Source organism: Juglans microcarpa x Juglans regia, chromosome 4S (genome assembly GCF_004785595.1).
Source record: "Juglans microcarpa x Juglans regia isolate MS1-56 chromosome 4S, Jm3101_v1.0, whole genome shotgun sequence".
Taxonomy (NCBI): Eukaryota; Viridiplantae; Streptophyta; class Magnoliopsida; order Fagales; family Juglandaceae; genus Juglans; species Juglans microcarpa x Juglans regia.
The window spans coordinates 5,599,105-5,622,697 of NC_054601.1; the positions used below are offsets into that span (position 1 = coordinate 5,599,105).

The window sequence follows — 23,593 nt, forward strand, 5'->3', positions numbered from 1 at the left end:
AGGTTCAACATCATTTGCATCAATGCAGCGCACAATTAAAAAGGTGGAGTGTAGCTACTGGGTCCAGTATAAGGAAGAAAATCAAGGATAAAACAACATTGTTGTCTTTTTGGTATGAGAATGGTGATGCTCATGGTGTGGAGGAAATGCAGCAGGCTCAAACAGACCTAGATACTCTTTTAGAACAAGAAGAGATAGCATGGAAACAGCGAGCAAAGCAGCATTGGTTAAAGGATGGGGATGGCAACACCATGTACTTTCATCAATGTGTTAACCAAAGAAGGAATGTTAACCATATAGGCTATGTGAAGGATGATTTTTCATATACCACTCAGACTGATATCAGTAAGGCTTTCATTGAACACTTCATATTTGTCTATGAAACTGCCAATCCTACAGGTATTGAGGACATTCTTCAGGATTTTAATATAAGGATTCCATCAGTTTCTCAAGGTGAATTGGAGAAAGCTTATACAGCTAATGAGGTCAAGAAAACACTTTTTCAAATAGATCCTTTAAATCCCCTTAGCCTGATGGTTTTTTAGCATGCTTATATCAAAAATATTGGCACATTGTTAGAGATCAGGTTAGTACAACTGTTATTAACCTTCTTGATGGGCAATGGTCATGGGAGAATATTAATGCTACAATTTTATGTATGATACCAAAGAAGAAAAACTATGTGAAGGTGGTAGATTATAGACTAATCAGTTTGTGTAATGTGTTATACAAGTTATGTTCTAAAGTGCTTGCAAACAGGCTGAAATCGATATTGCCTCATGTTTCTATATCAAAGTGCTTTTGTTGCTAATAGACTTGTATCAGATAATATATTAGTAGCTTACGAGACACTTCATTCTATGTCAACTAAGCTGAAAGGAAGGAAGGGTTACATGGTTTTGAAGTTGGATATGAGTAAGGCATGTGATAGAATGAAATGACCATTTACTGAAGCTGTTTTACTGAATATGGGTTTTCCTAGTAAATGGATAAGTGCAGTTATGATGTGCCTAAAATTTATTTCATACTTTGTGTTAGTAAATGGGATGCCAAGTAAGAAGTTTTTCCCTTCTAGAGAGAGGACTTCGACAATGGGATCCTATTTCTCCTTGTATATTCATCATTTGTGCTGAAGTTCTTAGTTATGCTTTGACCACTGTTAGACATCATGGTGATCTACATGGAGTTCCTAATGGAATATATGGTTTTAGAATGAATCATCTATTCTTTGTAGATGATAGTTTGATATTTTGTAGAGTTTCAATGAATGAACGGTGGTGTTTGCATACAATGTTAACTAAATATGAGTTGGCATTGGAACAAAAGCTAAATAAAGATAAGACATTACTTTTCTTTAGTAAGAATACTAGAGCAGAGGCAAAAAATTACTTGAACAGTGTTATTGGTGTGCCATCAGTTAAATGTTATGAGAAGTATTTGGGGTTGTCTGTCATGATAGGGAGGGGTAAAACACGATCCTTTAACTACATATTGGACAGAGTATGGCAAAGAGTGAGTAATTGGAAACTAAATTTTTTGTCACAAGCAGGTAATGAGGTGCTTATAAAAGTTGTTGTTCAAGCCATCCCTACATATTGTATGTCTGTGTTTTAAATCTAAAGAGGTATGTTGCAAGGCATAACTAAGATGATCAAGAATTGTTGGTGGAGTCATAAACAATAGGGTAAGAACATTCATTGTATAAATTGGTCAGTTTTAAGTAAGACAAAGGGGTTGGAGGTTTGGATTTTAGAGATTTAGAATGTTTTTATTAGACCCTCCTAACTGAACATGGATGAAGATTACTTCAGAATTCGACTTCCTTGTTGCAAAAGTTATGTAGATGAAGTATTATAGACATAAAGATTTCCTACAATCTAGTTTGGGATGTCAACCTTCATATGCTTGGAGATCAATTCCGAGGGCTAAGAGCTTATTACAAGAAGGGTTGACCTAGAAAATTGGTAATGGAAGATCAATGTTTATATGGAAGGAAAGATGGGTTCCTAAATCTTGGAGTTTTAAAATTTAGACTCCTCCTACTTAGTTGCTCATCTTAACAAAAGTTCATAAATTGATAGATATTGATAACTAGAGGTGGAATGAGACTATGGTAAAAGGTATTTTTATGCAAATGATGTTGAAACTATATTAAAGATCCCTCTGGGTATGATGTGTATAGAAGATAAGCAGATATGACAGTACACACAATCTAGATTTTTCTTTGTGAATAGTGCTTATCACTTACAGAAGATGATTAATGATAGAAGTACTGGTAAATCTTCCAACAACTCGAGTTGAGGCATGTTTTGGAAACAACTATGGAATCTACCTATTTCAAAGGCATTTCAAGTCTTTATTTGGAAAGCATGTTATAATAGTTTACCAACAAGAGCCAATTTAATGAAAAATATGGTGCTTACATCTAATCTGTGTTTAATATGTGGTTTGTATGCTGAAGATGTGACTCATGTCTTGTGGAATTGTGAGGCAGTAAGGGATGTTTGGAGTCTTGGTTGCATTAAGATACAGAATATGAGTACTTGGGGTTCGGATTTTCTATCCTTTATGAAACATATGTATGAGATTTTAGATCAACAAGAGTTTGCTAAAATGGCCATGATCTTGAGGAAGCTATGCCTTAGAAGAAATGTTGTAATATATGAGCAATCTTTCTTTCATCCTATAAGTCTTGTTTGACAATCTAGGGAGTAGTTACAATAGTATTAGAGAGCCAAGATAGAGACAACAATTGTAGACAAGCTGCACACCAAGGTTAGTTACCACTTGACAAGTCATGGGTTAAGGCAAATTGAGATGTTGCGATTGATAAAGTACATTATTGGGTAGGTATTGGGGTGGTAGTAAGAGATTTAAATGGGAAGATCTTGGCAGTCTTGCATGAACCTACTGTCTTTGGTGCTGACTCTACCTCAGTAGAGGCTATAGCTACATTGAGTGCATGTGTGTTGTGTTGTGAGATGGGATTTTATCAAGTGATGCTAGAAGGAGATGTTAAGTTAGTGGTTGATGCAATAAAGAAATCTCAGGAGAAATTCACCAAGTTTGGGCACATTGCGGAAGAAATCAAGCAAGTCCTAAATGGGTTAGATGACTGACAAATTTTCTATGTAAAGAGGGATTTTAATTAAATTGCTCGTGTATTTGCTAAGGATGTTTACTTTATCTGGCTAAGTGTGTAAATTTGGAGTCTGTGCCATAGTGTATTAGAGGATTTGTATTGTCTAATTTGGTATTAAGTTAATGAAAGTGGATGTGCTTTTATTAAAAAAAAAAAAAAAAAACTCCTCCTATGTCAACGGTAGGAAAATAAGAGAAATGATAATTATAGTCGTAATTACATAAGCGTTACATAATAACTTAAAAAAAATAATAAATATGTGATTTATATAAAAAAAATTAATATTTTAATAATAATTATCATATTTTTCAAAATGACTATATAACATTTCACACTGTAAAACTATATATAAGATTAGAAGGGAGTAATTCACGTTCGACGACAGAGAGAGAAATAAAAAACAAAAGGGTCAAAACATATTCACGTCACTGTCGGGGCCCTGGGGACAGTAGCATGAGCACTCGTGATGTAGACTGATAGGAAATTCACTTGTTCGTACCACAGTACAATCATATCCATGTCTGTCTGCCTTGTCTTGGTTAGATGTACGCCACGCGTCTGCATGTCTCGCTCTTACCCTGATACGGAAGTTCAAATTCTTTTAGTTATTTTTAATTTCCACATTTTTAGCAACTAAAGTAGACCGTTGAGTTAGTTTTTACGGTGTTAGTGTTTAATATGAGAAATTTTAAAGTTAAGATAAGTATTTATTTTTTAAAAAATATAAAAGATCTTGACCAGGATAACTATTATATATATTTAAAAAAAATATTTACAACTATAAATTATACAATCGTTATGTAATCATTTTGAAAAAAATAATAAAATTTAAAATTTAGATAATAAAAATTAATTTTTTAATAATAAATCTCACTATTTTTTAAAACGATTATACGATATTTATACACTTCATAGTTATATGTAGAATTATTATTTTTCTTTAAGTAATATTAGATACAATAATAAGTTGTATAAATACCATACATTTCTTTTGAAAAATAGTAAGTCATCATTAAAAAATTATGTGATACTTTAGCACTCTATGATTATAAATATAATTTCTTAATAGTCGTTTTGTTTTCACTGCTTTATCTATTCAACTCGTTTTTTAGATTGATAAATGTCTCTTGCTCATGGATCTTGAAAGCCAAACATATTTGGTTTTCAATGTATCGATCTATTGATAGATGGATAAAGAAAAATCGTTTCAGCATAAAAAATAATAAAAACTAAATTAAACTTATAATACTGAATTCAAAATTATAGCCAAACATTACCCATGGGTTCTACTTCGATTCAAAAGCAATCTTGATCAGGATGCCTATTAGATACTTCTTTTAGAGTATAAATGATTTGATGTTGTTATCCTACAGATCATAAAATGATTTTGCTGCATCTTTATCTCATAGTCTACTGTATTATTTTGATATGAAAAATTATATTAAGAAGATTACAAGGAAAAAAAATGTAGTGTGTAATGTGTAGAGATGATAAATAGTAAAACTATTTTGATATTGTATTGCATATCAACCTTAGTTCAATTTTTATTTTTTTTAAAATTAAAACTACTAAATAATGATAAAATAAAAATATAATATAGAACAGTTTTTATTTGAAAATTACTTTATAATTACTCTCGCAAAGGATCGGATCATCGGAGTGAGGAGATTACCGAGAATGCCCCCCTACGTTTTCCATCCAGCGCGAGTGGAAGGCTGCGAATTACGGATGACGTGTACAACTGCCGCATAGAAAGAGGGCCCGCTCTAAATGGGCTTTACTTGATCACCACGGGTTTCCGTTGGGGAATGAACATTCTTGTCTCAACGTAGCAGAGACAGAGAAAAAAGAGAGCGAAAAAGAAAGAGAGAGAAGCCGAGAGAGAGAGAGAGAGAGTCCGTGTTCCTCTTACCATCCCTTTCTCGTACCCCTCATACCACAACATCCAAACGCGCTCTTGTATGTATAATTTGTTTTTAGTCAATCATTTTGGCTTTTTAATTTTTTAATTTCGATTTTTAAGGCATGCTTGTTAATGCAATGCACGTTCCTGAACAGTAATTTTTTTTTTTTTTTTCAAATTTTCTATTTGCGGGAGTGTCTTTTACGGTTGCGGCAATTGTTTGATTAGGTTATTCATGGGAGGCTTTGTTGTTAGATTGTTGTTTTTTGGGAGGGTGTTTGCTTGTTTTGTGCTTGATCTTTGAATTGCATTACGAGTTTGATCGTTGTGGGTTTTCAAAGGTGGTGTTTGATCTAGCTTGCTGATTTTTCTGGGAGATGATTCTGTGATTCAGGATCAGACGATGACTACGCGAAATGCGGAATCGTCTCAGGTATGATATCGTTTCCATTTTTGAGGTAAACGTATTGAATTTCTTGCATGGACGAGGAGTTTGGTGGTATAAATTTATTTTCGTTTTGTGGTATAGGGAGATGGCGGCATTCCTCCTCCCCCTCCTCCACCGCCCGGTCCGCCTGATCATCTGTTTTCTCGTGGTGTCAATACGGTACTTGGAATTTTTATTTTTCTGCCCCTTTTTTCAATCGCGGACGTTGTCATTTAATGTTGCTTTTCGATATTTATGCTGCGCTAGACCATTTTTGTATGATGCTTGTTTTGTACTTGACCGATGTGAGCATATTGGTAACGTGTAATTACCATTCATAATTTAGCGTGCTCATAATCCATGACTATGCGCCTTTGCCCTTTTGGTGCTAGATAGTTCTTTGCTTGTCCTTGTAATGTGTACGTTTAAAAATTCATATGGGTTTTGATCGAAAATTTTGCACCAACATTTACTTGAGAGAAATATACCGAAGAAAGAGATTTCATGTTTTGTTTCTAGTGCGTCAAAGATAGCATTGTCTTTGTTCCGAAACGAAGAACCAAAAAATTGAGTAGTGAAGGCATAGAAATTATAGCCTTTTTATTGTTTGACATTGGAATGATTATCCATGGACCACTTTAATTAAAGACTTCGAGACATTTTTGCTCATCATGGTTAACTGAGATGCAAGAGGATGAACATATTTCTTTTGTTTTTTCATAAAATTTAAGGTTGGTGTTTAAAGTTTCTCCTGGTTCATCCAACTTTACTTTCATAACAATGGTTTATCTGACCCTAAAATGTGTTCTGAAGTATAATTGTCTTGCAGGTTTTCAAGAGTGGGACACTTTTTATATCATCCAAAGGTCTGTCCTACTTCATTGGTTTACATATATACATATACTCAATTAAAAAGTAGCATGGCATGGACTGTAAACACCTTAGGTGGTATTATACTGAATTTTTCTAAGGTTTCATGACTAACGTTGCTTTTTTCTTCCTCAGAACCTTACGATTTTTTCCAAGTCTGCCATTTTCTTCCTCTTTCTCTCTCTCTCTCTGGGTTTTTTTTTTTTCTTTTTTTTGGGGGGGGGGGGGGGGGAGTTAAGCACAACTTCTTTTTTAAAATGCACTCATTTGTGTGGATTTTTGAATTGAGAATGGTTCATCGTGTTGCCTATATTGCCGAACATAGGAAGTATACAAGACAGACATGTATCTAGAAGATTTTCGTTATTTAAATAGGATGGCTTTTTCTTACTTATCCAGTTGTTTGTGTTTATTTAACTAAAGAAGAGGTGATTTTTTCTTTGCTGAGGATAAGGTTTGCTGCTTCTAAAACAGGGTACTACTGGAATAAAATATCAAGTTTCCTGCAAATTGCAGTTCTCTGTCTCATGTTATTTCAGTGCTGATCTACCTTAAGTGTACATATTGGTTTTATTTTTACTTTTCTTAATCCCCCTAGTATGTCATAATTTTCACTGCTCTTGCTCATCTCAATTCAATTATTTCTCTCTCTCTCTCTCTACACATGTTTCATCAACTCGTATACATATGACTACAATGTTCTAACGTAAAATTATCTTTGTTGGAAGTATTTTGTGCTTGTCTGGAGTTATAATTATATATATGTTTTTAATGTAGGAATTGGATGGACGTCCTGGAAAAAAAGGTGGTTTATTTTGACACGCACTTCCCTGGTTTTCTTCAGAAGCGATCCAGTAAGTAGTTGTTTGGTTTTCTATACTCTGCAATCTTTGTGAATTCTGTTAAGCAGTTATCTTAAGAATGGAAATAATTGAATTAAGAAGTGCCACAGGGTGGCATCAGTTTTTCATTTTTACTTTTTTCTAGCATCCATGATCTAGCACTTATATACCATGATGGTCATTTAGTTTCACCCTTTTCACTTAAACCAGAAGTATCTTGTTTCAAATTTCATCTCCTTTCCATTCACGAGCTTGTGGTGGTTAGAATGTTTTTATTGAAGCATTAATTAGAAGTAGCTGTGTCTACTTGAAGCAGCTCCTTGAGCTACTGGCTATGGAGCTTGTAGATTGTCCTCACATGTGATCTTTTGTTTGATGAATGAGTGGGACTTTTTTATTGTGTTGGAAGGAATACAGTCAAATTCTACTTGAAAGCAACAACTTGTTGGCAGAGACAGATGAGCACCTTTTGCATAGTTACAATATACTACCCTTTTCTCTCCTTGGTATTCCGTGTTTCTGTGGTTCCGCTGTCTTTTCGACTAGTTATCTAATTTGACACTTATTGGTTAGACACCGCTGGAAATCTTCTTTCTGTTCTTTGTGGGCATAGAATTTTTGGTTTTGCTACTTTTTGGAGTATGGGTCTTTTTCCATGCACTTCATGGCAATGATTTAAATACCCATTTTGTTGTAGGATGACAAATGCAAAATAACTGCTTAACATTTTTCAACTTCAAAAGACCACCGATGAACAAATGTTTGATAATTTGACATATTTATGAAATCAAGGAAAGCAGTAACTTAATTAAATGGACCTACATATGCTTATGTACATTTTTATATGTTTGTATGTATGTATGTATGTATGGGGTGTGAGTTTGTACTTCATTAGTTTTTGGAAGGTTTCAAGTTCTATTGTTTTATTTTTTTCAGAGCACTGTTCCTCAAAAGGGGAGTGAAGTGAATTTGACCCTTGGTGGGATTGACCTCAACAATTCAGGCAGGTTAGTTTTATTTATTTATTTTTTATTTTTCAAATTTCCAGTTTTGTGTCTATTCAGTTTTCTGGCTCCCTTCTCACGGTTTTACCCATCTTGGAAATGAAAAACTTCACTCACATTTGCATACTTTATTTCAACAATTTATAGTGTGGAGGTCAAAGCAGATAAAAAACTCCTGACTGTGCTCTTTCCTGATGGACGTGACGGACGAGCATTCACACTTAAGGTGCTCCCCCCGGTGTTCTCTTGTATTTAGCTTCTCACTAAAAGGCTTCTCTTGCTTCAATGATTTGCTGTTTCTTAATTTTTCTTTGTCTATATCACCTTTTCTTTGCTCGACTTTTGTATCAAACTGCTCAACAACTGGGCCCAATTATGTCTTATCTAAACCATGACATCATCATCATCTCACTTTCATTCTAAAACCAACACACCCATAGATTTTATTGGCTTTTCTATCTATCGAATTTAAGTATGAAGCCATATGGTTGACATTTTAAACAAGATACTATGTTTGATATCATCTTGCTAAAGTAGGAAATTGGAAGCTGTTCCCCCCCCCAAATGGTGCCAGTTTATGAAATATATTTTCTACTTTTCCTAAGGATTTGATCTCCATGGGTCAAATCCACATGCTTGATGCAGAGTTTATATAGAACTCTTATTTGCTGATATGATACATGAAATATTTAGTAGGCATAAACTTTCTATACCATTTACATGATAATTTATTTTTTGATAAGTATTTACATGATAAACCAGGCAGCACATAAGTATTTACAGGAAACTCGCCTTGGATGGTTGCCTATATTGGACTGATACTTAATTTAATATGACCAAGATTCAATTTGAAATGATGCTAACTCATTTACCGGAAGGAACACGCTATGCACAAATTTCTCTAATCTGTTAACCACTGAGTGGGCATAAGCAAACTAATGGTAGGGGCCTAGGAAAATGTGGCACAAGGCTATACGTATTTGTGCAAGTATGCAATTTTTTATTTTTTGAATAAAAAAATTTAAGCATTATTACTTTTTGGATAAAAAAAATTGAACATGTCATATTTTGAGTATGAAAAAAGTTCGATTTCAGTTAAGTGGAAGGAAGATCTGTGATTAAAGGGATGGGTTTTATGGGTTAAAAATTTGTGAGTTATGCAGTGGAGGTTAACATATACAGTAAGACGAAGAAAGAGAAGAAAAAGAGATAGGGGTAAAAGCTGGAATCTCACTAAGACGTCCTAGGGTGTTTCATTATTTCTGTACTTATTAATGGAAGCATTTTGTAAGTTGAGTGCAAACTTTGCATAACTCTTCGAGTGTATCTAAAGGCCATTATTAAATGAAGAACCATGAGGCTCAGAATCAAGATTCAGAATGAAGAATTTGGGATTCATTTTTCAACAAGTATCGCCAAAAAATAAGCTCCTTATCATGTGGAACCTTTGGTGAAAACTGCATTTGGCAACGCAAAATTTCATGAATGCCATTTTCCTCAAGGGAAGCCTATCTTGCCAAAACTAGAGATACAGAAGGAAACACGAATTGTGCATCTTAGTGATAGCTTGGGGCATTTTGGATCATTTATTTGAGTGTGGAAAAAAGATGGAGAATAATTTTAGGACCAAGTCCAAAACCGCAGGGCAAAAGCAAGAATAGGGAGGGCTTATCTGGACTTTTTAACTGATGTTTTTCTCTGCTCTTGATGTATGCCTGACTTATGGCTTTTATATTGGTATTGCAGGCTGAAACCATGGAGGATTTATATGAGTGGAAGGCTGCACTTGAGAAAGCCTTGGTGCAAGCACCAAGTGCTGCTCATGTGATGGGGCAAAATGGTATCTTCAGGAATGATCAGAATGATTCAGTTGATAATTCTGTGGACCAGTGTATGCTCTTATTGTTGTCATGTTTTACATCTACTGTTAATTTGTTTAAATTGAAAAAAAAAAGTAGCTTCTGAATGAGAGTTATCAAAATCTACTCACTACCTTTGCTTCCATCGAGTCCAATCGTCTATGTGGTCTCAAATGTTTAGGTTGAGAATTTAATATTTGACAACATGATAAGAAGAGCTAAATATAGGAAAGATCTGGTTTAAACATATGGTTTCAAGTTGAAAATCTTTGGGCGGCAGATTAGATCTGCTGTAACTACTATTACAGAAAATACCTTACTTCTATGGTATGTTATTGATTCTTTCAGTATTTTCTCATCCTATTAGTTCTTTATTTGATTCTGCTTTGTCCTTGTCTTGGTAGTGTTTATCTATGGTTGATTTATTGAGCATGAGGTTCTCAAAAACATTTTATATCTGTATCTGGGACATTACTTCTTGTATCAACAGGGCATAGCTTTTGAACTTGGAACTTGGATATGTTGCTTGCTTCTCTTTGCTTACCAGTTTCTTAACAGATTTGATAGTTTCTTTATTTCTTTTTAGTGAAGGATAGACAACCTGCCAAATCTACAGTTATTGGAAGGCCAGTTTTGCTTGCTTTGGAAGATGTTGATGGAGCCCATCGTTTTTGGAAAAAGCCCTTAGGTTTATAGAAGAGTATGGTGGGTCTTGCTTTTTTCGTAATTGTTTAATATCTTATTTTTTTGGTACTTTAAAACGTGAATTTAGTGAAGTGAATTACTTTCTAGTGAATGTTCTATCTTCTGAATACTATAAATTGTGTTCTTGATTCTTCTAGTAGGATTTTTTTTTTTCTTTTTAAAATCTTGTGTTGGAGAGAATTTGTAGTGTGCATGCATCATCAGAGGCACCTTAATTGGTGAGTATTTTGCTGCCCCAGTGCTTATGGATATGCTAGTAGCTGATTTTAGTACTTTGGGAAGATTATAACCAATTGGAAGCTTTCACCATTCATTCCATACCTATCCACCTCCTTGACCCTAGTTTTGTATTCAAATTCCCCTGATGTTCTTACCCCCCTTTCTGTTTGTAGATTGTAGTTTTATCCAGAAAAAAAATCTGATTTTAATACTTATGTTGTAGTTTATAATGTATGTTCTTGCGATGTAGGATAGATATTAGTCATTCCAAATCTACTTATTCTTAATGGATGATGGAATACTATGATAAAAGAGGGAATAATTATATGTACGCAACGAGTGAATATTCTCATTTGTTTCTGGGCAGTATATTGATAAGTATTTCATGTTGGGATTTTATGAAACACAAATTTAGACGTCAAATATAGATGAGTTTCAAAGGCCTATTGCAGGCTGATTGGTGGGCTATGGAATCATTGATACATTTTCTAATATTCCATTATATACTACTTATAAAAAAAAAATATTACATTATATACTAGAACCTGTTACTGTATTCTTGTTTCACTACATATATTTAGCTTGTAAATAATTTCTTGTCTTTGTTTACCTATCGGCATCTTTGTGCAGGAATCATGCATATATGATTTGATTTTAGAAGGGTAGAGTAATTTATTTTCCACTTTGAGCCGGCAATGGCTTGCAACATCTAATAAGGATTGCAGCATATTATATTTTCACCTGCTACATTTAGTGTCACTAGTTTCTTAAAGTTAAAGATCTTTTGGGTCTTTTGTTAATTTAGCACATGTAAGTCTGCAGGACCTTTCTTTAGACATATATTTTTGTTTGTTACTTTGTTTATATGAATCTTATCAAAGAAATATCAGGAGTCAAAGTAGAAGGGATCTTGCGTCAAGCTGCGTACGTTGATGATGTTGAACATCGAGTTTGGGAATATGAACAAGGTGGGTTGTCACATATACGTGTTCTTGACTCACTTTTGTCATACGTTCACGACTAATATAAACGAGTAGAATGTGATTTTTGGTCAACATGTCTTGTGGACAAAGTTTTCTTCCAAATTGGGTTGGAGGAAAGGCAAATTCCTTTCCTCCAACCCAGTCTACTAAATTATTATGTGTCTTTTGAGCCTGTGAGAGGCACCTGTTTTTTTTAGTAGAATTAATGGCGTTGGTCCACGATTAAATCCTTCTCCTTACATTTAAAAATCCCTCTCCCAGTGTTCTCCTTGCTTTTCTAATAGGATGCATAATGTACATGCCATGCTGGTGAATTGGCAATTGTCTACCCAAGCAATGCTGGAATATAATTATAGTAACTAAGGATCTCTGTCTCAACATAAACTATTTTCTAAAAATATTTGCAACAGTTTGCAATGTTGGGTGCTCCTGAAAAATATTTGTCAACAGAAAATATTTATATGGTCAACCAAAAACACTCAAAATGGGAGAATGACTTGTACTCCGTAGTTAACAAAGACAGCACCCTCCATTTTCCCCCTCTTTTATGTCCCATTGTCACAAAAAAGCACCAATTCTGGTCATCAATGGGTTAATGCAGCCCTCCCAACCATTTGCCTGAGAGCCATAGCCTCACTAGTGATGAATCTTGCCAAGAAGTGATCAATATTAACAGCTCTGACTAGTGATGAATCTTGCCAAGAAGTGATCAATATTAACAGCTCTGACTGAATTGTTTTGGATTCTAAAACAAAATCCAAATTGACCCTCCCAGTCCTCAATATCCTACCTTAGTTTTTTTCAGGGGATCCCATACCTGAATCTAGTAGTTCTCCCAGAAAACATCAAGTTTACAGATTCAACTCAATGCATCAACTCCTCTGCATCTTTACCACCGGCACTTTACTCTCTTCACCCTGCCTCCTACCAGATCTCTTTAACTGCGATCATCTCCTAAACATGGGCCTGTTCAGATTAAATGTTGAGACTTTTGTGGGGAATTTATGGAGGTGAATGTGTCTTGAAATTTAGTGCGTATGGCCCTTTGTGTGTAGAGACCTGGACTTCTGAAATATGTTGCTCATGGTAATGGTTGGAATGTGGATCTGTTTTGGTATTGCTGCATCATGGGTATGATCATGGGGGTATTGGTATTGCCACAACCTATTTTGGGGGTAGGGGAGGGGTTCAAGAAGCCGTTAGTTTTAGGTGCTTTTGAATTTCTGGGTTTTTACATTAATTGTTTAAGTGAAACAAAAACATGTAGCTTGATTTTCAAGGTTTCAACCAAACAACTGAGAACAAATTTTTTCCTTGAAGAATTGTCTATTTACATTGCAACAACTGAAGCCAACTTTTCTAATTTTTTATCTTCTTCTTTTTTTTTTTTTTTAATTCATGCTTATTGAAAATGATCACTTCAATGAATATAAGGACAGTTTTATTAAAAATAAAAACTGAAATTTTTATGAACAATAAAAAAGAGAAAAAATAGTAAAATAAAAATTCTCTTTGCCTCCAGAGTACAATTTAGGAAACCAAAGCTGCATGGTAGTTTTGCATTAGAGATTCTTTTTTTCTATTTGGTTCAATGTTATTTCATCTATGAATGGTTTATTGCTTTAATTTAGGAAAATTTGAGTTTTCACCAGAGGAGGATCCACATGTCGTTGCCGATTGTGTCAAGGTATCTCTTTATAGTCATAGCAGGATTTGTTCATGTAGGGCACGGCACACATTAGAAGCTAAACTATTTTTATTTATTGTCTTCCATGCACTTATCCAGTATGTCCTCCGGGAGTTGCCATCATCTCCAGTTCCCGCATCTTGCTGCACTGCACTATTAGAAGCATTTCGTAAGTCTGTTAAATTGTTTGGTAATATCCTTTTTTTTTTTTTTGCTTTGTTATAATTCATAATAAATATTGTGCCATCAGGGAAAATATTATTTAAAATGAATTTAGTGCATAATTAAATCATTAGCATAAAAAAGGGGAGGTGGTGAGGACAGCTCCCCTCTTGACAGTACAATTTCTTCCTTTCTTATCACTTTAGGGGCACATAGTCAGTGTTGCTTTAAAAAGAAGAGTTTGAAAATGGGATGAGAAACTATCTTTTGTGCAGGATCTGCTTATTTAAACAACATTGTGTTTGTTATCCAGGAAAGTTTCATGCAACATTGTGTTTGTCACATTACATTTGGGTGTTCTACCATGTGTTTGGTATTATCATTAAACTTATGTTTTTTCTTACCTATAATCTTTGGACTACTTTACAATGAGTAGGAACTGATCGTGGTGTTAGAGTCAATGCTATGCGTGGAGCAATATGTGAAACATTTCCAGAGCCTAATCGCCGCTTATTGCAGAGGTAGTTGCTACATTTCTTTTATTGTTATTTCTATATTATTCATAATTATATTAAGGTATCCTTGTCTATATTTTATTAGACAGATCTCATTTTGGTATTCATAATTTAAATATGCTATATAGGTATATGTTTCTTGTTTCCAAACAGAAAGGCTTGTTTTTTTTTTTTAATTAAAAGTTTATTTGTCTTTTTCAGTTTCAATGTTCATTGTGATTAGGATTCTTAAGAAATTCGCACACGCACACACACAATTATGCAGACATGCACACTGTCACATATTGATATAATTTTATTTGTAACATTTTCCTCTTCTTTTCTCTTTCCTCCATTCAACAAGTATGCACTCAATAGCTTTACCTTTTGCATTTTTTGGCACATAGTTGCATTTTCTATATTTTGATTTGTTTATTTTGCACCCATTCAGAGTACTTGTGATGATGCTAACTGTGGCTTCTCACAAAGCTGAGAATCGAATGAGCACTTCAGCTGTTGCTGCTTGCATGGCACCCTTGCTTCTACGTCCCCTTTTGGCTGGAGACTGTGAAATTCAAAATGATTTTGATGTTGGCGGCGATGGTTCTGTGCAACTTCTGCAAGCAGCTGCTGCAGCTAACCATGCTCAAGCCATTGTTATAACTCTATTAGAGGAGTATGATAACATATTCGGGGTAATTTCTAGTATCTTTCTCGTTAGCAATTGCCTCTATGGTTTCCTATAGTTACTTTCTCACAGACTTAACACACCTACCCACCCATTCATATCTTGTGTTAGTAATGCTATATGGCTTTTCTTTCATTAACAGTTTTTGACTTATGAATTGTCCTAATTTTCTATGAATTCCATCGACGCTCTTTTTCTTGCTTATAGTCCTTTTAAATGTTATTTGAGATTGTTAAAAAATCCATATGAACTCTTTTCAAAAAAGGATCAGTGAAAAAGGACACCCTGTTACCAAACACATCAACTTTGATAGAAATCTTTAATTTTTCTCTTCTTTTTCCCATTTTTAAACTAGTTTGGATATGCCACCAATGAAGGTGAACTTTCTTCTCCTCTTTTTGAACTGCAGAGTATGAATCTTCTCTTGTTCTTTCTTCGTACTTTTAACCTGACAGAGTTTGATCCCAGTACTAGCAAATAGGGGAAGAGCTATGATTTTTTCTTTGGGGGAGACAGACTGATGGAACAAGACACTCACCTTCTATGATATTCATCCTCATGAAAATGGCCAAACGCGAAAGATTCACTAACAAAAGTCATCATATGGAACACAAGTACACTGCTTATTATTTGCTAGAAACCAACTTGACAAAAAAATGAGAAATAAAATAAATTCCATGACAATGATCATTAATTATATGCACCTATGTATGAGACTATATATATGTCATTTATGATCATGGAATTATCTAACTTGTTTGATTTAAAAATTTAAGCTCTTATTTAAAAAAAGAAAAAAGAAAAAGAGAGATGGAAGAAATAAAAAATAATCCATAGACCACAATAGTAAAGCTCCATAAGACAAAATATATTTGATATTCTTAAAAGTTCTAATTTTGTTTGGGCAAAAGGTTCATTTGACTTCAGATCTTTCTTTCAGCTGTCTCTTCTCTTGCTCATCTTTCTTCTTATCTTTGATTTTGGGAATTTTCTTCTTATTTTGTATATTTATTTTGTCTGTGAAGAATGAAAAACTTTTGGAGGGGTCTCTTAGAAAGTGTTATAAGGTGCAAAGACTAAAATGTTTTGCTTAGGGAAAAAAAAGCTGTGAATTTTTGGCACGAGAGGGGGGGGGGGGGGGGGGGGGGGGGGGGGGGGGGGGTGCGGGGGTGGTGGAGAGAACACTGGAAAGTGACATTCAGATTTTTTGGGGAGCCTTGCCTTGCTCGGTCCCCCTATCTCCAACCTTGCTAGTATAAGTTCCAAATGGCATTTTGCAGTGCAATAAAATAGGTAGTGAAAGGCCAGATTGGCTGTCTCAAATCAGATGGCGACCTCATTGGGAATTCATTTTTTATTTTTTCTTTGTGCTTTTGAGCTCCATGAATTAGTAGTGTGTGTGCAGGAAGAGTCCATGTCTCCTGAAATATACACTGACTCAGAAGAGAGTGGAAGTGGGAGTGAAGAGGCAACTGATGATGATGAGTCCTATGGAGATGATGAACATGGTGATGCAACACAGGAGTCTGATGCGGATGATGATCTTGAAAATGTCTCAAATGAATCCTGCAGCGAGAGTGGTGACTCTGGAGACGAATATTTCTGTGATGCTAAGGCTTGTCTCTATACTTTCTTACACGAGCATCTACATATATTTGTACACTCTGATGATGGTGCTTTGCACTTCTAGGTTGGATTAAATGGTGCTTTTGCATTTCTACATATATGCAACCTTCGAGCTGATGTCTTATGCTACATGTTTCGTTTGTGTTTCCCATTTTGGGTTCCTTTGGAACACCCGTTACTGTTTACTGTATTATCAGTTCTCATGTCTTCAAGTTCTCCCTTGAAGTTGTATCCAAACCTTGGGATTGAATTCATACTATAACAGATACTCATCCTTTTCTAGAGTTTAGATTCTTTCATCCAGAGTTTCTTAATCATAATTCCTGCCATTTTATAGATCAATAATGGTTCTATTTTGGAAATTTCAGTGTCAGTGTGCATCCAGGAAATAGATCTCCCGGTGCAGATTTCTCTTTTTCCTTATAGACTTCTTTACATTCTTTTTTTTTTTTTATATGTCTACAATTTTAGCACAAAGTTTAAAACTTCTTTGAGGAACTTATTTTCATTATTTGAAACAAACCTTTGTGCTAGTTACATCTCATAATGTCATTGCTAATCTTACTTCTTTCTAAACCAAAAACAAAAAAAAAAAAAAGAATCTCGCATCTATCTTGCTTATTCATTCAAGTTTATGATTTCATTGCAAATTTGCAAGAACTTCTACTAAGTGCAACGGTTGTTGCCATTTCTTTTCCTTACATAAATTATTGTCCTTCCAATTTCTAGTCATGTATCCATGAGCTGTCATATTATATGGTTCATCTGGTTATGTTCTAGACATCCTTATTTTGATTGGTACTAACTAAGGTGCTGGGTTCTGATGGTTTGAAGTTATACTGACCAGTTCAAAACTGCAGGATTCTGGTGCTTCAAATTCGGGCTCCAAGTCCCCTGACGCAGGTGGTGTTTCTGGAGCCAGTCAGAAGTTGTCATCAACTTCATTTGAAGCTTCACTGCCTCAACATTTTGTTCCCAAAATCGGGAGTCATTCGAACCAAAGCAATAATGGTTCAAAAATGCAGGCTATTGAATCTGCTGAACTACTAGGAGATGTTTCTAAAGAACCAATTTTGGTTCCTCCTCGTACTTGTCCTGTTCCAACATCATGCTTTAAAGTACCTACAGCCATATCTAATGTACCTGAACATAGTGCTAGGCATCAATCAATGTGGAGACGTACCTCTGTGAGTATATGTTTTATGAATTCATGACGTGCGCACTAGCTCTAGGTCTTAATTTCTTAACCATGTTTCTCTATTTACATTTTTTAAAATTTATTAAGTATAGCTTTTCGAAGAGAGGCTTTGAATCTTGACATTCATTAATTATGAATTGCTCAGCATTTTGCCTATGTTCCAAACCTTGTAGTTGTAGTAATTGAGTGTTTTTATTATTTTCTTCTTCCTTTTTTCTTTTGGCTTGCATGCAGGGAAGGAAGAACCTTTCCATGGAGTCCATTGATTATTCTGTAGAAGATGAGTAAGTGATGCATCTATCATCTGCGTACAGAAATTTTTTCTTATGTGAATTTTCATAATATATTTCTATAGTGCTTCTTTCATTGTATTATCATTGGTGCCTTGTGCTATATGCTTGACACTTTAATTGCAGGTGAAGTTAAATTGTTTTTAGCACTTAGATAAACATTTGTTTGAGACACTATTCTTGGCAGGTTAAATACAAGGTCTTTGATTCGTGTGTGCCTGCACATGTGCAAATGCATGTGTTGTGCGTGCGTGTGTGCGTGCGTGTGAGAGAGAGAGAGAGAGAGACTAGGTATAGTGCTCGCTCATCTCATACGAATGCACAAGGACCCACATGTTAGACCAAGTTCAATATGGGGGTAAGTGTGCTCATAGTGTCTAAAAATTACATGAATGAAAGAGAGAAGTATTTAAGCTTCTTAATGATGAGGTTAAGGAAGAAAGAGAATTCTCTTCTTCATATTAGCATAGAACTCTCTTCTTATAGGTTTCCTCTGAAAGCTTTTCCCTCTCTTTCTTCCTCAAACTTATGATTAACATGCTATCAGATCACTGATCCTAGGTTAGTGTTGTTATATTTTTATTTTCTTCTTCTATCCACTCTTAAACAGAAGTAAAATATTCTATGATAGCATTGTGAATTAAGGCCTCCCAATAGGATCATAGTTCATGGGTTTTTTCCAAATCAATATCGAGAAATTGTGGTTTTCCAAATGATTTTTTCTTTCTTTTTTAGGAAGTAGAAAAGGAAAGATAACTACCTTGTTTCTTAGAGAATCAACATATATTGAATGCGTCTTGGTATCAAAGGCACAATATATTTTACTTGTATGCTTGTTGCTCCAGAGATGAAACAAATGGAAATGAAAAAGATTTAAAATCCTGAACTATAAATCTAAGGTTGTGGCCATTGCCTTTGTCATTAGGATTAAGTGCTTATGACCTATATTTTTTAATCTTGAATCATTAACAGGAATTTTTTATTCAATATAGGAACTTCTTCTGTTGTTTTTTTTTTTTTCAAGTCATGTGGCTCAATCTCCAACTGTTCAACACATCTAATTTCCCTTTTCCGTTTGTGTAGAGTTGAAATCCAGAGGCTTGAAGCCTCTAAAACTGAATTGCAAAACAGAATTGCAGAAGAGGTAGAGACTTCAAAATTTTCCCTTTTAAGGTATCATTCTATGAAATGTATGGGGAGTTATCATGCAAATCAATTTTTCTCTTTGCAGGCTAAAGGAAACACAGTTCTGCAAGCAAGTCTGGAAAGAAGAAAGAAGGCCTTGCACGAGCGTCGTCTAGCTCTAGAGCAAGATGTACATTCAATATTAGAGATACTTTAGTTTCTTTTCCTTTTTTATGTTTTTTTCCTAGAAGAACATATGTATTCTGTTACATGCGATCTAAATGTTCTGAATGCATTTTTTTTCTTTTTGCTCTTTTTGCCTGTTGGTTTTAATTGAATATCATTACATAAGTAGATGGTCTCAATAAATTATTTGGTAGCTACCGATCTTGATGCAGAAGGCCTAATTGTGACAGTGTTAATTGTACCTTTAGGTCGCAAGACTTCAGGAACTGTTGCAAAAGGAAAGAGACCTGAGGGCAACTCTTGAAGCCGGAACTCAGACTTATCATGGGCGTTTACCTGGTTTAACCACTATTGATGAAAAGGTTTGTCTACCTCACATCCAACTGGTATTCTATAGATAGTTTTGATCAATTTTTAACTTGCACTTCTGCCAAAGACAAAGGCAGAGCTTGAGGAAATTGCTCAGGCAGAGGCAGATATTAACAATTTGAAGCAGCATGTTGATGACCTTGAAGCACAGCTTAATCAACATCGTGAACAAAACTATGGTTCTATGCATGCTTTGTATCAACCGCAACAAACTCCAAATCATCAAGTAAAACTGTAAGATTTTCTTTTACATAATGGTTGAATATCTTTTTGTGTTGCCTTCTGCTTGATGGTTGTTAAATAATGTTACCAAATTTTTTGTGACGCATTCAATACTTAGAAAATTATGTGACTTTACACTAGAGTTTTGTTTTAACAGTTTACGCACCCACATGTCTTCCCAGAAACTTTTGTTTGGGTGGGGGACGGTCATGATCAATCTTTATCCCATAGATGTATACCCAATATGGATTAAATCACAGACTTCCAGATCTAAAAAGAGGGAAGACATGACTAACCTACAAGACACCATACTGAATGATGTGATTAATATGTATGGTGCCCTTATTAATGTATGGATCATTATACACCAAGTGATGATATACAGTCTTTACATGAGGGAATGATTTCTGCAGATTAATATCAAGATTATTTTTTGTTTAGATGAAAACCATAAAAAAGCTATAAGAACATAATGTGTTAATATTTTGTAATGAATAAGCATTTACAGTACAAGTTTGGGCCAAGTACTATTTTTGGGGAAATTTCATTTTGCACCTTTGAACTACCACCAATTTTTCGAAGTGCACCCCAAATTAACAAAAACCTCAATTTGCACCCTAAACTACCACAGTTTTTAATTTGCACCCTTCATGTTCTAAAATGTCAATGCTTAAAACTTAAAAATTAATTTTAAAAAATCTTTTTTCAAAAAAATTAGTATTTATCTTTTTTTATCACTAATATTTATTTTGTTATTTATTATTATTGTTGTCTTATTATTTTTTTATTTTTTTATTTTATCATTATATTATTTATTATTATTTCTGGATTATTATATATTATTATTTTTTAATATTTTATTTTTAATATTTTTATTTTTGTAATGGGGGCATTTTAGACAATTTACTCGAAAAATCTAGTGTTCACTGTGCAGTGCAAATTTTTAAAAAAACGTGGTAGTTTGCACTTTGCTCACTCATATATGTACACAAGGCCTACGTATAAAAAAAAAAAATATATGTACACAAGGCCTGAGAATGCTTTGAAGAAGATAAAATGGGAGAAGTGTAGTTAGCCTTTGGTAATGTGCTTTTTTTTTTCAGTTCCTCATTATTTTTATTCATTTTAAAATTTGGTACAGAAAAGATAAACAGAAGGATACTGATGGCGCACCAACTGTACTTGTTGAAGGGTCAAGAAATAAGGTAAATCAATTTAGCATTTGAGATAATTCCTTGAGAAATAGTCTCAGTTTCGTATATGTAAATAATTCAGGTCAATGATAGAATCTGAGTTATAGATGGATCTGACTAATGAAGAATCTACAAATTTCTCTCTTATATTCAATCGCCCAACAAATAATGGTCATGTGAGTATAATGAGATCCATTGACAGTCTTACAAAAGAATTTACCAGTAGGTCCCTCTTAGTAGATCAAGCGTCACTCTACTACCCAATGAATGTGAATTTCATCTTTTGATGATGCTGGCTGGCTTGTTGGTCATCCGATTTTACTGGACTCGATTAGTGTTAAAGAATCATTTTCATTTTTGAGGAGTTGTTCTTGCAAATGTATCCCCAAGTACTTTTTTTTCATTTGTGAAGGGATGGCTTGTTTGGTTTGACACAAATATCGGTGAACAGATGACAAGGCAGGCTTCAGTAGTGAAAAGTTAATAGATTTCAAATATACTTTAGAATTTTTATAACAATACCACCATTATAAGAAATACTTTATTTGAGCTCACCCATCTGTTTTCAGATTATTTATCAACTTCAGCTTTGACAGATTGCTTTTTCCTAGGACTACCTTATATATATATATATGGGGTTTGAACTTTGAGATTTCAGTTGTCCTCATCACTCGTTAGAGATGAAAAATAAAAGAAGCTTTCATATGTCAGTGGATTGTCTATTTTGGAAAACTTGGTAATTATTTTTAAGGTCGAGGTGAGGCCAGGGTTTGCCATTTTGTTCGGATGCCATAACCAGTGCAGAGTAAGGAACGATGAAGCATAGCACCTCAGTGATTCTCCTCATTTTAAACATAAGCTAACACCTTCTCAAGAGAGGATAGAGGCTCTTTTTACTAAATCCGAACTTGAACATGAATCATACTCTGAATTTAAGCCAGCAAGGAATTGATAGATGTGTGCCTTTTCCATTATTTTTTGGAGTCTCGCTGCATCTGCTCCATAATTAGTCTGACAGATTTGCTAGCAGTTTAATTTCTGCCACAAACCACGAAGTCCATGGATGTCAGTTGCCACAAATAATTCACCCCAGGTTTTCCATAATTTGGCATTCAATTCACATACCTTTGCTACGTTCCCTACTTTTGACCAAGTATGAGCTGATCCCAAATCTCCTTTGATGATGGTGATGGGTATTCATGGTTTTTTAAGGACATTAGGATAATTTATTCCAAGTTATTAATAATAATGACAATATGACTTACTTATGTTGTTCTGTTGCTGTGGTGGTGGTTGTTGTGATGTTGATGCTGATGCTAACTTCTTTAGAAAATGTACATGGAGCGTTATTACATGTATGATAGCTTTCGAAATTATATGGAATACGAGCTTCTTAAATTTCTACTCAGACTCATGAGAGTCTACTTGATTATGCTTTTCAATTGCCAAACTGGTTAGTCAGCATCATATTCTGTTCTAGCAGGACAAGACTTGATGTACTGATGATAATACCTTTTACCTATGCGCACAGCAGGAAGCAAATCCAACAACTGCTGCACTCTCCAAGTTGACAATGAGGCTTAACTTTCTGAAGGAACGGCGTAGCCAGATAGCAAATGAACTCCATGTTATGGATAAAGGCCAAGGATCAGGTCAACTTGTCCAAAACCTGGACAAGAATCAAGGATTTGAAGTTCAATCTGTCCAAAATCCAGACATTGGTGAAGGATTGGACTATTGTACATTACCTGCCAACCCTCACAGAAAGGTGGGAACTGAAGGCCAATCAATTCAGAAAGGTTCAGAAAATCAGAAGGCCAATCTTTTCTTCCACCCAAGGACAAATTCTAGATGATACCAGGTCTTATACCATCACTCGGTGATTGTTTTGTGCATTTCATGTTGCTTTTGTAGTCTAACAATCTGATTCATGGAAGTTGTTGGATAGAATTGACACAAGGTTGAGTTTGATACCAATATCAAGCTCGAGTCTCTACACCCCCAAGCCTAATGATGTACAGGTCATCCACTTCCATGACGTAAGCTTATATGTAATCATGATTCCTGATTTTTGCTGGATCAAAGACAAAGCATGGGTTTTCTTTTAATGAATCACATCTGTAATCTTGTTGTATCGGTAAATTGAATATCTAATCTTATTGGAGTTGCTTGGTGTAAATGGGCTAAACCTGGGGGAGAAAATCCCAGGTTCAAGCCTCCCATTTTGAAGGGGTTTTCTTTTCATTGGATGGGGGGATGGATAGATTAAGTTAACAATGACTTGTGTGTATGGGAGGTGGTGTATTTAACTGTATATATGATTTGCATTTTCTTTCTCTTTCTTCTCTACAATAAAATTATTATTATCAAATTATTTTAAAAATTCATCCTAAACTGTA

The 23,593-nt window shown here is 34.6% G+C and overlaps 1 protein-coding gene across 1 annotated transcript; it reads left to right on the forward strand.

Annotated features, from left to right (window-relative positions):
• The first annotated feature begins 5,120 nt into the window (after nt 1-5,120).
• On the forward strand, nt 5,121-23,530 carry LOC121262830 (rho GTPase-activating protein REN1-like). Its single transcript, XM_041165463.1, is given in 23 exon segments — nt 5,121-5,478; nt 5,575-5,652; nt 6,302-6,338; nt 7,120-7,196; nt 8,121-8,191; nt 8,336-8,414; nt 9,935-10,079; nt 10,634-10,705; nt 10,708-10,752; nt 11,862-11,939; nt 13,586-13,641; nt 13,741-13,810; nt 14,240-14,324; nt 14,749-14,992; nt 16,391-16,600; nt 17,472-17,798; nt 18,044-18,093; nt 19,183-19,243; nt 19,331-19,414; nt 19,659-19,772; nt 19,847-20,013; nt 21,143-21,206; nt 22,726-23,530. Coding segments are annotated over 23 exon segments (2,568 nt in total). The 5' UTR covers nt 5,121-5,448; the 3' UTR covers nt 23,050-23,530.
• Nucleotides 23,531-23,593: the final 63 nt, after the last annotated feature.